The sequence below is a fragment of the Alosa sapidissima genome, chromosome 2, assembly GCF_018492685.1.
Source record: "Alosa sapidissima isolate fAloSap1 chromosome 2, fAloSap1.pri, whole genome shotgun sequence".
Taxonomy (NCBI): domain Eukaryota; kingdom Metazoa; phylum Chordata; class Actinopteri; order Clupeiformes; family Clupeidae; genus Alosa; species Alosa sapidissima.
Window position 1 is genome coordinate 44,229,011 of NC_055958.1, and position 15,607 is coordinate 44,244,617.

General features: G+C 43.7%; 1 protein-coding gene across 1 annotated transcript in view; it reads left to right on the plus strand.

Annotated features, from left to right (window-relative positions):
• Window positions 1-15,607, plus strand: part of cenpj (centromere protein J) — a 65,222-nt gene extending 49,615 nt beyond the window's left edge. Inside the window, exons 10-18 of the mRNA XM_042084277.1 lie at window positions 3,098-3,442; window positions 6,473-6,536; window positions 8,309-8,382; window positions 8,915-8,974; window positions 9,554-9,691; window positions 11,206-11,290; window positions 13,771-13,891; window positions 15,203-15,402; window positions 15,433-15,607. Coding sequence (XP_041940211.1) covers window positions 3,098-3,442; window positions 6,473-6,536; window positions 8,309-8,382; window positions 8,915-8,974; window positions 9,554-9,691; window positions 11,206-11,290; window positions 13,771-13,891; window positions 15,203-15,401 — 1,086 coding nt within the window. The 3' untranslated portion in view covers window position 15,402; window positions 15,433-15,607. The remainder of the gene's footprint in view (window positions 1-3,097; window positions 3,443-6,472; window positions 6,537-8,308; window positions 8,383-8,914; window positions 8,975-9,553; window positions 9,692-11,205; window positions 11,291-13,770; window positions 13,892-15,202; window positions 15,403-15,432) is intronic.

The window sequence follows — 15,607 nt, forward strand, 5'->3', positions numbered from 1 at the left end:
TCACCATATGACTGAAAGGGGTAGCTGAGTTCCACAGAAGCAGTTTGTCTTGAATGGGAGTATGTGACATTGCATACTCTTATACAATCAGTACATACATGCTATATGTCCTACAATCACTACATACATGCTACTGTATGTCCTACAATCACTACATACATGCTATATGTCCTACAATCACTACATACATGCTGTATGTCCCAACAATCACTACATAAATGCTATATGTCCCAACAAAATAGATTTGCATAAGCATGTTAGCAGGAATCCCATTCTCTGCCTATAGGCTTAGCTAGCTATCTGTAACAGAAACCTTTAGTTTCCAGTCTGTTTTTTACTAGCAGCTAACGTTAGCTAGCCGAAACAGCAGAAGTGAATACATATTCGCAATACTTATGAAAGCTGTTCAGTGTTTCCCCTAGAATTTTTTACAGCAGCGGTGCTGTTGATAGAAGGAATTTTTCGTAGAACATTTTGAAAAAATTACTCCTTAAATGGTGACTTCTGGTGGATTTTGTCAGACAGATTGAGTTACAAATTATGACATAACCATCAACACAAGCACAAAGCATGATTATTGCAGTACTTGAACAGGATTATTCATGTTTTTCTTTCACCTTTTTCATTTACATTATTAGTAATTATTACTTACATTATTATTAGAAATTGAAATGAAACAAAAATGAAATGGCACAACACACACAACAGAAAATTATTATTTACAATTAATTACAAAAAATAAAGTTTAATCCCACTGTACAAACTATTAGAATGTACAGTGCTGTGCATAAGACATTTATTTATATAATAACATGTATTTATTTACGATACATGATACATTCAAAAAGAATTGATGTCCTTAAAGGTTTGATTTTTCCTATTTTTAAAAAAAAAAAAGGCATTAAGATCAATTTCCAAAAGATGATTTTTATAACTCCTTTTAGTCAATTTTAGCATGGGTGTCTCAACTGTTGCACAGCACTGTATAAACTAGACTTCTCTTTCATGTCATTACACTGTATTGGTGCTGTGCAGGTCGAATTGAGTGCCTGTCACTTTAAGGCCATGACAGCCCGTGAGGCTTGCTTGATTCTCACGGCTTTAGCATTGTTGTGCATCGTATTTAAGGATATGTGGATGAAATTGAATTATGTTTTCCATGTCATTTGGTAAAATAAATGCTCAAAAGCTTAACAACTCGAAGAAAATCTATCTTGGACTATAGGAGATAAGTGTCTTGTATCATTTCTATGATTTTGGTGAGCTCTACAGGATTTACAAACCATCTCCAGATCCTAAATGGTTGAGTATCCTTTTACTCAACTTCAATTAAACCCACCAATAGGCTAGACCTACAGCTTAGGGATGTTAGCAACACAGGGCTTGAAAGCATTGACTGTATAACAAACAAAAACAAAACAATGCGTAGAATTTATCTGGGAATAGGCTACTGAATGTAGGGGCGAGCTACCTCGCTGGCGTGTTTAATTTGGTTCCTTGGTTAACATAATGTAGCCTAAGCTACGTTTTTTTCACAAAATTGCGTCTGCTAATAAACTTAAACATAAACACAACAAACATGATCTCCTGTTGAATCCCTGACTGCGCCTTCAACGTTAGCCTACTATTATTTGTTGACATCAAACCTGAACGAACTGCAGCTGTTCCTGAAGTTCACTTGCATGTTTTTTTGTTGTTGAAATTAGGCAACTTTTTTGCAGTGGCGCTTAAATTTCCAGGAGTGGCACTGCGCCGCTGCTGAGTACATTGTAGGGGAAACACTTCTCCTCTCTCTCCATTGGTCAGGCTTGATGACTGTCCTCTCTCCATTGGTCAGGATTGATGGCTCTGTCCTCTCTCTCCATTGGTCAGGATTGATGGCTCTGTCCTCTCTCTCCATTGGTCAGGCTTGATGACTGTCCTCTCTCCATTGGACAGGATTGATGGCTCTGTCCTCTCTCTCCATTGGTCAGGATTGATGGCTCTGTCCTCTCTCTCCATTGGTCAGGCTTGATGACTGTCCTCTCTCCATTGGACAGGATTGATGGCTCTGTCCTCTCTCTCCATTGGTCAGGATTGATGACTGCTCTCTGTCTCTTCAGGCACTGATTGGTCAGGATTGATGGTTCTGTTCTCTCTCCATTGGTCAGGGTTGATGGTTCTGTTTTCTCTCCATTGGTCAGGATTGATGGTTCTGTTTTCTCTCCATTGGTCAGGATTGATGGCTCTGTCCTCTCTCTCCATTGGTCAGGATTGATGGCTCTGTCCTCTCTCTCCAGTGGTCAGGATTGATGGCTCTGTCCTCTCTCTCCATTGGTCAGGCTTGATGACTGTCCTCTCTCCATTGGACAGGATTGATGGCTCTGTCCTCTCTCTCCATTGGTCAGGGTTGATGGCTCTGTCCTCTCTCTCCATTGGTCAGGCTTGATGACTGTCCTCTCTCCATTGGACAGGATTGATGGCTCTGTCCTCTCTCTCCATTGGTCAGGGTTGATGGCTCTGTCCTCTCTCTCCATTGGTCAGGATTGATGACTGCTCTCTGTCTCTTCAGGCACTGATTGGTCAGGATTGATGGTTCTGTTTTCTCTCCATTGGTCAGGATTGATGGCTCTGTCCTCTCTCTCCATTGGTCAGGCTTGATGACTGTCCTCTCTCCATTGGACAGGATTGATGGCTCTGTCCTCTCTCTCCATTGGTCAGGATTGATGACTGCTCTCTGTCTCTTCAGGCACTGATTGGTCAGGATTGATGGTTCTGTTTTCTCTCCATTGGTCAGGCTTGATGGCTCTGTCCTCTCTCTCCATTGGTCAGGCTTGATGACTGCTCTCTGTCTCTTCAGGCACTGATTGGTCAGGATTGATGGTTCTGTTTTCTCTCCATTGGTCAGGATTTATGACTCTGTCCTCTCTCTTCTCAGGTGCTGATTGGTCAGGATTTATGACTCTGTCCTCTCTCTTCTCAGGTGCTGATTAGTCAGGATTGATGACTCTGTCCTCTCTCTTCTCAGGTGCTGATTGGTCAGGATTGATGACTCTGTCCTCTCTCTTCTCAGGTGCTGATTGGTCAGGATTGATGACTCTGTCCTCTCTCTTCTCAGGTGCTGAAGCAGCAGCTGTGTGATCTGCGGGAGGAGTGTGTACGTAAGGAGCAGCGGTGGAAGAGCACACACACACGTCTGCAGCAGCAGATCCACACACTCACCACACACAACCAGGAGCTGCGCCAGCAGATACACACGTTGGAGAACCTCCGACTCACCGGCTGGAGAACGCAGCGAGAGGAGAGGAGAGCCGGGGACGAGAGAGGAGCGCAGCGAGAGGAGAGGAGAGCCGGGGACGAGAGAGGAGCGCAGCGAGAGGAGAGGAGAGCCGGGAACGAGAGAGGAGCGCAGCGGAGGAAGACAAAGGAGAAGGGAGATGAGAAAAGACCAGGCGTCCCACATGTATGTGTGTGTGTGTAGTGTGCGTGTGCATGTATGTATGTGTGTGTGCGTGTGCATGTATGTGTGTGTGTAGTGTGCGTCCCACATGTATGTGTGTGTGTGTGCATGTATGTATGTGTGTGTGCGTGTGCATGTATGTGTGTGTGTGTAGTGTGCGTGTGCATGTATGTATGTGTGTGTGCGTGTGCATGTATGTGTGTGTGCGTGTGCGTGTGTGTGTGTATGTGTAGTGTGCGCGTGCATGTATGTATGTGTGTGTGTAGTGTGTGCGCATCCATATATGTGTGTGTGTGTGTGTGTGTGTGTGTGTGTGTGTATGTGTAGTGTGCGCGTGCATGTATGTATGTGTGTGTGTAGTGTGTGCGCATCCATGTATGTGTGTGTGTGTGTGTGTGTAGTGTGTGCGCGTGCATGTGTGTGTGGTGTGTGTGTGTGTGTAGTGTGTGTGTGTAGTGTGTGCGCGTGCATGTATGTATGTGTGTGTGTAGTGTGTGTGCGTGCATGTATGTATGTGTGTGTGTAGTGTGTGTGTGTGCAGTGTGTATGTGTGTGTGCGCGTGCATGTATGTATGTTTGTGTGTAGTGTGTATGTGTGTGTGCGCGTGCGCGTGCATGTATGTATGTTTGTGTGTAGTGTGTATGTGTGTGTGCTCGTGCATGTATGTATGTTTGTGTGGTGTGTGTGTACAGTGTTTCCCCTACAATGTATTCATCAGCGGCGCAGCGCCACTCTTGGAATTCAAGCGGCACTGCAAAAAAAGTTGGCTAATTTAAAAAAAAAAAAAAAAACACGCAAGTGAACTTCAGGAACAGCTGCCGTTCGTTCAGGTTTAATGTCAACAAATAATAGTAGGCTAACGTTGAAGGCGCAGTCAGGGATTCCACAGGAGATCATGCTTGTTTGTGTTTATGTTTAAGTTTATTAGCAGATGCAATTTTGTGCAAAAAAACATAGCCTACATTATGTTAACCAAGGAACCAAATGAAACACGCCAGCGAGGTAGCTCGCGCCTACCTTCAGTAGCCTATTCCCAGATAAATTCCACGCATTGCTTAGTTTTTGTTTGTGATACAGGCAATGCTTTCAAGCCCTGTGTTGCTAAAATACCTAGGCTGTGAAACTAAGGTCTAGCTAGCCTATTGGTGGGTTTAATTGAATTTGAGTAATAGGATACGCAACCATTTACATCTGGAGATAGTTTGTAATTCCTGTAGAGCTCACCAAAGCTTTTTGAACATTTATTTTACCAAATGACATGGAAAACATAATTCATTTCATCCACATATTCTTATGCACCATGCACAACAACGCTACTAAATTAGCTTAAAACCGTGAGAATCAAGCAAGCATTTTCTTTTTTTTGGGGGGGGGGGGGGGTTCCTACGATCAACAGCACCGCTGCTGGAAAAATTTCTCGGGGAAACACTGGTGTATGTGTGTGTGCTCGTGCATGTATGTATGTATGTTTGTGTGTAGTGTGTATGTGTGCCTGCGCGTGCATGTACGCATTGCAAAGCAAGGCAGGTTCCTTTATTTAACTCCTAAATTGTTAAACTGAGGGTCAAAATACAAAACAACTTTTTGCTGATCTGCAATCACTCCACTCCTCAGAATTCCTGGGCACAAAACAATCACTTGAAAAAGCTCTAACAGAAAAATGATACGATTGCACCAGGTACAAGTTAAACAGAAAAATGATACGATTGCACCAGGGACAAGTTAAACAGAAAAATGATACGATTGCACCAGGGACAAGTTAAACAGAAAAATGATATGATTGCACCAGGGTAATGATGTTGCTGTTACACTACGTGAGTGAAAAATTCACTCCAATATCAACATAACAGAGTGGACAAATAATGAATCTACTGTTGGTGTATCCTCAACAGAGTGGACAAATAATGAATGTACTGTTGGTGTATCCTCAACAGAGTGGACAAATAATGAATCTACTGTTGGTGTATCCTCAACAGAGTGGACAAATAATGAATCTACTGTTGGTGTATCCTCAACATTTTGTGCAAATTAATTAGAAGAAGCATAACATTTCTCACTGCCTTTCTGAAATTTCCCTCCAAATCTCTCAGTGCAGATGTCATGCTTAATATTAAAATTCCCTCCAAATGACATCTCTCAGTGCAGGCGTCATGCTTAATATTAAAATTCTTTGTGGATTGTATTCTGTTTTATAACAGGTGACAAATACATTGATATGGATACAAATATGTCTTTAATATGAACATTTCACATAATACAGAAAATAAACATTCTTGGCAACTGACTTAATAACAGTTAATGGATTAACTCCAAAAAATTAGATTGGTAGACTTCAATGGTTCTGCAACTAATAATTAGTTAAGTTCAGACACTGCACATTTTTTAACAGTCTAATATTTCTTCTTTTAGCTTCCTGTAAAAAGTAATGCAGACTTAATAAATAATTTGTTAATAATTTCACTTGGAATTGAGAGTGGAATGTTTCCAATACATTTGATATATAGAAATAAAAAATATTAAAAAAAGATGTTATACATTTGATATGGAAATACAAACTATTAAAAACGATTTTATACATTTGATATGGAAATAAAAACTATTAAAACGATTTTATATATTTGATGTGGAAATAAAATCTATTAAATATTTTATACATTTGATATGGAAATAAAAACTATTAAAAAGATTTTGCACTTCATTTACTTTTTAAACACACTATTTATGTGAACACAACTATAGATGGCTTACCACAAGGGCCAGTATAAAACATAGATGGCTTACCACAAGGGCCAGTATAAAACTTAGATGGCTTACCAGAAGGACCAGTATAAAACATAGATGGCTTACCACAAGGGCCAGTATAAAACATAGATGGCTTACCACAAGTCATGTTTTTAGTCCTTTCAGATAAATAGTAAACTATGGGGTGTTTCAACTGAAGGGGCAGCTTCTCAACAGTTAATGTCAACCGCATCTTTACCTGTTTGTGTGATTGTGTGTTTGCGGCATTAACCTCAGTTTATGTGTTTCAGAGTCCAAAGAATAACACAAGAAGTTCAGATGACAGTGGCCCTGAAGGAAACACACTGAACTCAGGTAGGTGCACACACATGCATACAGACACACACACACACACACACACATGCATACAGACACACACAAACTTGCTTTAATAGAATCTGGAGGCCTGGTTGTACAGGCGTGTTTGTGCTATGATGCACAGACAGCCTTGTAGTCTATTTTGGTTACACTTTTGGTAGAATTTTTTTTTGGTAACCACAGTAGATTATGACTGTATGTCGACATAAAATAACCATGCAATTAAAATAGTCAACTTATAACTTTGCTATAAAATATTTTTAGTATATCGCACATAACCAGAACCAGTTTCCTTGCATACAGTATAAGGGTAGATAGATAGATAGATACTTTATTGATTCTCAAGGGGAAATTCAAGGGTCATGATTTGTGTGTATCTAATGTTAACCATTATTTGGCAAAGCCACTAGCCGCATGGATGCGTTGTTGCTAAAGGCCACTAGCCGCATGGCTGCGTTGTTGCCAAAGGAAGGAACAAGGCCACTAGCCGCATGGATGCGTTGCTGCTAAAGGAAGGCACAAGGCCACTAACCGCATGGATGCGTTGTTGCTAAAGGACACTAGCCGCATGGCTGCGTTGTTGCTAAAGGAAGGCACAAGGCCACTAGCCGCATGGATGCGTTGTTGCTAAAGGACACTAGCCGCATGGATGCGTTGTTGCTAAAGGAAGGCACAAGGCCACTAGCCGCATGGATGCGTTGTTGCTAAAGGACACTAGCCGCATGGATGAGTTGTTGCTAAAGGAAGGCACAAGGCCACTAGCCGCATTTATGCGTTGCTGCTAAAGGAAGGCACAAGGCCACTAGCTGCATGGATGCGTTGTTGCTAAAGGCCACTAGCCGCATGGCTGCGTTGTTGCTAAAGGAAGGCACAAGGCCATTAGCCGCATGGCTGCGTTGTTGCTAAAGGACGCTAGCCGCATGGCTGCGTTGTTGCTAAAGGAAGGCACAAGGCCACTAGCCGCATGGATGTGTTGTTGCTAAAGGAAGGCACAACGCCACTAGCCGCATGGCTGCGTTGTTGCTAAAGGAAGGCACAAGGCCACTAGCCGCATGGATGTGTTGTTGCTAAAGGAAGGCACAAGGCCACTAGCCTCATGGATGCGTTGTTGCTAAAGGCCACTAGCCGCATGGATGTGTTAGGGCCACTAGCCGCATGGATGCGTTAAGGCCACTAGCCGCATGGCTGCGTTGTTGCTAAAGGAAGGCACAAGGCCACTAGCCGCATGGATGCGTTGTTGCTAAAGAAAGACACAAGGTCATTAGCCGCGTGGATGCGTTGTTGCTAAAGGACAAAACTGTTGAAAAAATAAATGGAGATAGACTTGGCTGTTGGAGACGGGGGAGAGCATCGTTTTCACCTGCCATGGCAAAATTTAAATAAAAGTAAAGCAAGTAGGAAAAAACGCCGTTGTGTGTCAACAGAATATCTGAAAATTCCGTGCAATTCCGTGTTCATAAGATAATTCCGTTTTCATGTGTAGATTCCGTGATTCCGTCCGCGTTTTCCGCATCGCGGAAATCATAGGGCCCTACCCGTGTGGGGTCGCCTGAAATTCAAATGAGGTCCCCTGAGATACTGGGTGTTTTACAATTTACCAGTACATTACATTCGTATAGTATACTCAACCGTAGTGACTCTAAAGAGCCAGGCTTGTAATACTCATCCGTAGTGACACTAAAGAGCCAGGCTTAGACACCTGGAAGTGTGTGTGTGTGTGTGTTTGTGTGTGTGTGTTCATTCACTCGTGTCTATTTGCCGTCCTGCAGGAAGTCCCAAATCTGACGGTGATGTGGCGCGTATTGGGCGTGTCTCTGATGTCACACATGCTGAACTACATGCAGTGAGTTTCTTTCTTACTATCTCACAGCACTTCCCCCCCCCCTCCTCTCTTCTCCTCTCTTCTCCTTCCTCCTCTCTTCTCCTCTCCTCTCTTCTCCTCCTCTCCCCTCCTCTCCTTTCCTCTCTCCTCTCTTCTCCTCCTCTCCTCCTCCTCCTCTCCTCCATCCTCTCCTCTCCTCTCTCCTCTCCTCCTCTCTTCTCCTCCTCTCTCCTCTCTTCTCCTCCATCCTCTCCTCTTTCCTCTCCTCCTCTCTTCTCCTCCTCTCCTCTCCCCCTCTCTTCTCCATCCTCTCTTCTCCTCCTCTTGTGTGGTAATGTCATGAGGACAAGAGGTATCTGTAAACATCAATATTTATTCAGATGTCTCGAGTATATTTCAGTCTTGACACCCTAATTGTTAATTCAAGTTGTAAATGTGTGTGAGTGTGTGTGTCCCTGTTTGTGTGTGTGTCTGTGTGTGTTTGTGTATGTCTGTGTGTGTCTGTGTGTGTGTGTGTCTTCCTGTGTGTGTGTGTGTGTGTGTGTTGTAAAAGGCCCCTGGAGTGCAACTTGCTAGCCAGCAGGAGGGAGAGATAACACACCCAGATGGAAAGGTATGGCCCCCACCACACACACACACACACTCTCAGACAAGCACACACACGCACACAGTCTCAGACATGCACACAAGCTCATACACACACTCAGATATGCCCATAAGCTCACAAACACAGAAGCTCACACACACATGCACACACACACATGCACACACACGCACACACACATGCACACAAGCTCACACACACATGCACACACACACACACATGCACACAAGCTCATACACACACAAGTTCACACACACACACACGTACACACAAGCTTGCACACATGCACACAAGCTCATACACACACAAGTTCACACACACACGTGCACACAAGCTCACACACACGCACACAAGCTCACACACACACACACACATGCACACAAGCTCACTCAGACACCTGGCGCTCACGTTAGAACCCAGTAAATTGGGATCTCTCACGATAGAACCCAGTAAATTGGGATCTCTCACAATAGAACCCAGTAAATTGGGATCTCTCACAATAGAACCCAGTAAATTGGGATCTTGGCTTTGCACTTTGCCCTACATTGAAATTCTAATATAATATAATGTGTGTGTGTGTGTGTGTAGATAGAGCGAGTGTTTAAAGATGGCAGCAGGTTGCTGGTCTTTCCTAACGGAACACAGAAGCTGCTCTCTACTGACGGTTCAGCAAAAGTCACTTTCTTCAATGGAGACATCAAGGAGGTCTGCCCAGACCACAGAGTAGTGAGTACCCTATATTGAGTACCCTATACTGACATACAGTACGGACCAGAGTATTGAGTACCCTATACTGACCACAGAGTAGTAAGTACCCTATACTGACATACTGACCACAGACTAGTGGTTTTCTCTGGTTGACATTTATGTTTTATAATTTTTTATTCTAATATTTTGAAATACCTGATTTTGTGACCCTGCAAGGCGAAACCAGTCGTTTGGCGCAGGGTGCTATTTTGAGTAAATCCACGATAAACAAACGTACGGGTTAAAATGGCGAATTTCACGTTTTCGCATAATTCGACAGTATACAGTCTACACTTTCATATTGTGAACAAATTTCACGGATAAACATACGTTTTGACTGTTAAACCCTGACTGTATTTCGGTAAAGATTTAACTCTTTAGCAGTCATTCCCTTTGTCCAGAACTTCCTCTCCCCTTACTTCCCCCGAAATACATTAATTATATTCTATAGTGACACCTTATGACCGTCCCAGGTATTAACTACTGTGTGGGGCAGCCGTGGCCCACTGGTTAGCACTCTGGACTTGTAACCGGAGGGTTGCCGGTTCGAGCCCCGACCAGTGGGCTGCGGCTAACCCCTCACTGCTCCCCGAGCGCCGCCATTGTAGCAGGCAGCTCACTGCGCCGGGATTAGTGTGTGCTTCACCTCACTGTGTGTGTGCTGTTTGTGTTTCACTAATTCACTGATTGGGTTAAATGCAGAGACCAAATTTCCCTCACGGGATCAAAAAAGTATATATACTTATACTTATATATACTTAACTAGGGGGCAGAAAAAGACACTCGCTGCACGGTTAATAGTCAGTCATCCTCTTCAAAGTCACGCTACCGTAAGGCTAATAATAGCTGTGCCCTCACACTACCGCATGTGACAATTTACTTAAAAAGGTGATTTTTCTCCTCTTCTGGCGTATCTTGACAGGAGAACCATGCCAAATTTGGATGCGGTTATCTTAGCGATACTTTTTGCAATACCCTCGATATACATATTGTTGGAAAGCTTATTTTATGGCCGTTCGTGTGAGCACAATAACCTAATTTTGTAAATTTTACCAAAGCGACTGGTTTCGCCTTGCAGGGTCACATTTTGTTATAAAGCCGTAATCATCAAAATTAAAACAAAAAAGGGTTGAAAAAGTTTACTTTATATGCAATGAATATAAGTAGTGAACATGTTCAGTTTTTGAACTAAATTAGAGGGTAAAAATGAACTTTTTCACACTATTCCATTTTTTGAGACCCACCTGTATGTATATGAAATGTGCCCCCAGGTGTTTGAGACCCACCTGTATGTATATGAAATGTGCCCCCAGGTGTACTTATTTAAGACCCACCTGTATGTATATGAAATGTGCCCCCAGGTGTTTGAGACCCACCTGTATGTATATGAAATGTGCCCCCAGGTGTACTTATTTAAGACCCACCTGTATGTATATGAAATGTGCCCCCAGGTGTTTGAGACCCACCTGTGTGTATATGAAATGTGCCCCCAGGTGTACTTTTTTGCAGATGCACAGACAACACATATAACCTTCCCCGACGGCACAGAGCTACTACAGTTTCCTAACGATCAGACAGGTGAGCAGCTGTTTGTGTGTTTGTGTTTCCTAACGATTAGACAGGTGAGCAGCTGTGTGTGTGTTTGTGTTTGTTTTGGAGAAACTGCACTCGACAGAGGACAATTCATTTTCTGTGTGTGAGTGAGAGAATGCGTACGTGTGCGTGGGGAACAGATATTTGGTAATAGGTTCTTGTGAGGGAACAGGTTCTTGAGATGGTGAGGAAACAGGTTCTTGAGATGGTGAGGAAACAGGTTCTTGAGATGGTGAGGAAACAGGTTCTTGTTAAGATGGTGAGGAAACAGGTTCTTGAGATGGTGAGGAAACAGGTTTAGATGGTGAGGAAACAGGTTCTTGTTAAGATGGATGGTGAGGAAACAGGTGCTTGTTTAGATCGTGAGGAAACAGGTTCTTGTTTAGATCGTGAGGAAACAGGTTCTTGTTAAGATGGTAAGGAGTATAGTATAAGTATACTCTTTTGATCCTGTGAGGGAAATTTGGTTTCTACAGCGGCGCTCGGGGAGCAGTGAGGGGTTAGGTGCCTTGCTCAAGGGCACTTCAGCCCTCCGGTTACAAGTTCAAAGTGCTAACCAGTAGGCCATGGCTGCCCCCTCCGAGAAACAGGTTCTTGTTAAGATGGTGAGGGGAGAGGTTCTTGTTAAGTTGGTGAGGGGACACAGGGCTCTACACTAAAAAATTTTTCCAGGAGCACTTGTGCGCCCAAGTTAAAAAATGTAGGAGCACAGACAAAAATGTGGGCGCACAGTCAGTTCTGTACTTAACTTACACATAATCTAACATTACACTCCAGCTAGCAGTTAAACATGCCAGTGCACCAATTGCGAATATTAAGAATGACTGACAACATTTAGGCTACAGGAAACAGGATTTTAAAGATCAGTGCCTACTTTATTTTCAGTCTGTTCTATTTTCCTACATTTTGTTAATGTAAAATAATATAATACATTGCCATATTTGCATTTAGCCTGTATATCAAGTATCCTGCCAAATGTAGGCTAATTTATTCATTTGTGAATCCATCTGTAGCTAATCCAAATATACCCATGGTGACCTATCTGACTGCATACTGCCTAATTAAAATGTTCTCTTCCACAAAACCCAACATAGGCTATCAAGGATGTATATATTTTATCCTTTTATTTTTTATTTGAAATATCTGCATTGATCATACCTGTCATTTAGCATTTAGCTTTCCAAAAACAGGAGATTTTCTTTTTTTTTTGGGGGGGGGGGGGTTATCAGTGTTTATACTGGATCTGTGTTTGCATATTTAATATGTTTCATACACGTGTTTCAACACTGCATTTCGGTCGTTGCTTTTACCTTACCATTACCTTACGCATGCCAGTTATGTATCCACCAGCTGCCTGCCTGCAGCCTACTTCCAAAACTCCAAAGCTGCTTGCTGTCAGATTTGGTTCCAAGGGCACAAGTTCAGTGTATCAACAACACTCAATAACAGTATATGGGATGTGTTAATCAATTAAATTCCCAATATCACAACAGCTAGTTCTGGAGTAGGCCATTCATCTAGCCCGCTTGCTTACGACAAGACTCAGGCTGCGCAGTCGGCACCCGCTTCCTTATTTGGGTTTTGGGTTGCCAGGTTTTAGCCTATGACAAAACGGTTGAAATAGAAACTAAGTGATTGTGTATGTGTAGGGTGTATTTCATACACAATCTGGCAACCTGGGAGATGTCAGACTAATAGAAAAAATGAATGGATCAATGATTTTAAAATGAAGTTTGATGGCCATGCAAATTACGGGAGTTTTCCAGGAGAAATAACAAAACGGGAGGGTGCTGGGAGATGACCTTGAAATACGGGAGAACCGGGGATAAACGGGAGTGTTGACAGGTATGATTGCAGTCAATACGTCAACTGGGCTAAAAGGCATGTTAGGTTAACTTTCCTTCTCTCACTGCATTCCCAGAATCTCACCCTGTTCCTCCGATATCCGATGAATTCGGTGGATAGAAGCACTAATTTCTTCCATCTTTGCATCTTGGCTGGCTAGTCTAACTTTCCGCTTTGTCTGCGCACTCTTGGATTTGATAGAAGCGACTACTAGCGAGTCACAACGCGAAACTGCTAACGTTGATGGGAGGTGTAGTTTGTATGCTGCATTCGCAACGTGATTCTATGGTTTGCACCAGTAATGTTTCTCGATGTTGCGGTGTATTTTGTAGACAAACACTGACATGGTTAGAAGTCACCAGTGCGCCCAAATATTTTGTTGCACTCGCACGGCATCATTTTTACTCGCATGTGCGAGTGAACTGGGCGCACTGTAGAGCCCTGGAACAGCTTCCTGTTAAGATGATCAGGGAAAATGTTCTTCTTTAGATGGTAAGGAAACCGGTTCTTGTTAAGATGGAATTGGAACAGGTTGTTCAAGTTATGACGTCATTGGAACAGGTTCTTGTTAAGATGGTATTGTATCACATGTCATATGTGTGTGTGTGTTTGTGTTTTAGAGAAACTTTACCCGGATGGGAGGAAGGAGATTGTGTTTCCTGATCAAACTCTGAAGACACTTTACCCTGACGGCAGGGAAGAGAGTGTCCTACCAGATGGCACCATCATCCGCCTCAATACGTGAGTGTGTGTGTGTGTGTGTGCCTACCAGGTGGCACCATCATCCGCCTCAATACGTGAGTGTGCGCGCATGCGTGCGTGTTGGTGTGTGTGTGTGTGCGTATGTGTGTGTGTTGGTGTGTGTTCATACTGTGTGTGTGTGTGTGTGCGTTGGTGTGTGTTCATACTGTGTGTGTGTGTGTGTGTGTGTGTGCGTGCGTGTGTGTTGGTGTGTGTTCATACTGTGCGTGCGTTGGTGTGTGTTCATACTGTGTGTGTGTGTGCGTGCGTGTGTGTGTTGGTGTGTGTTCATACTGTGTGTGTGTGTGTGTGTGTGCGTGCGTGTGTTGGTGTGTGTTCATACTGTGTGTGTGTGTTGGTGTGTGTTCATACTGTGCGTGTGTGTGTGTTGGTGTGTGTTCATACTGTGTGTGTGTGCGTGCGTGTGTTGGTGTGTGTTCATACTGTGTGTGTGTGTGTGCAGGCAGAGGGGTGTGCAAGAGGTGGTGTTTGTGTTTCTGCATAATCTTGTGTGTGTGTGTGTGCGTTGGTGTGTGTTCATACTGTGTGTGTGTGTGCGTTGGTGTGTGTTCATACTGGGTGTGCGTGCGTGTGTGTGTTGGTGTGTGTTCATACTGTGTGTGTGTTCATACTGTGTGCGTGTGTGTGTGTGTGTTCATACTGTGTGTGTGTGTGTGTGTGTTCATACTGTGTGTGTGTATGTTCATACTGTGTGTGTGTTGGTGTGTGTTCATACTGTGTGTGTGTGTGTGTGTGTGCGTTGGTGTGTGTTCATACTGGGTGTGCGTGTGTTGGTGTGTGTTCATACTGTGTGTGTGTGTGCGTGCGTTGGTGTGTGTTCATACTGTGTGCGTGTGTGTGTGCTCATACTGTGTGTGTGTGTGTTCATACTGTGTGTGTGTGTTCATTCTGTGTGTGTGTATGTTCATACTGTGTGTGTGTGTGTGCGCGTTGGTGTGTGTTCATACTGTGTGTGTGTGTGTGTGTGTGCGTGCGTGCATACTGTGTGTGTGTTCATACTGTGTGTGTGTGCGTGCGTGCGTGCATACTGTGTGTGTGTTCATACTGTGTGTGTGTGCGTGTGTTCATACTGTGTGTGTGTGTGTTCATACTGTCTGTGTGTGCGTTGGTGTGTGTTCATACTGTGTGTGTGTGTGCGCGTTGGTGTGTGTTCATACTGTGTGTGCATGCGTGTGTTGGTGTGTGTTTGTGTGTGTGTGTGCGTGCGCGTGTTGGTGTGTGTTCATACTGTGTGTGCGTGCGTGTGTTGGTGTGTGTTCATACTGTGTGTGTGTGTGTGTGTGTGTGCAGGCAGAGGGGCGTGCGAGAGGTGGTGTTTGTGAGCGGTGAGCGGGAGGAGCACACGGCGGAATGGCGTCGGCGCGTCTACGCAGACGGAACGGTGAAGACTGTTTATAGTGACGGAACCCAAGAGACGCGCTACGCCAGCGGCCGGCTGCGCATCAAGGACCCCCAGGGGCGCGTCGTCACGGATACACTCACCCCCTGACATGTTGTCACGGATACACTCACCCCCTGACACGTTCCAGGGGTGTTATCAAGGAGAGACAGCTGACTCCCAGCTACCGAGAGTTTGGAATGAAGACATTTTTAGTTTGTGTGATGATTTGTGTTTGTGTGTGTGTGTGTGTGTGTTATTTATTTTGCCTTCAACATGTTATTTTTTTGTTAATAAATGGTGTCCTTAGTATTACA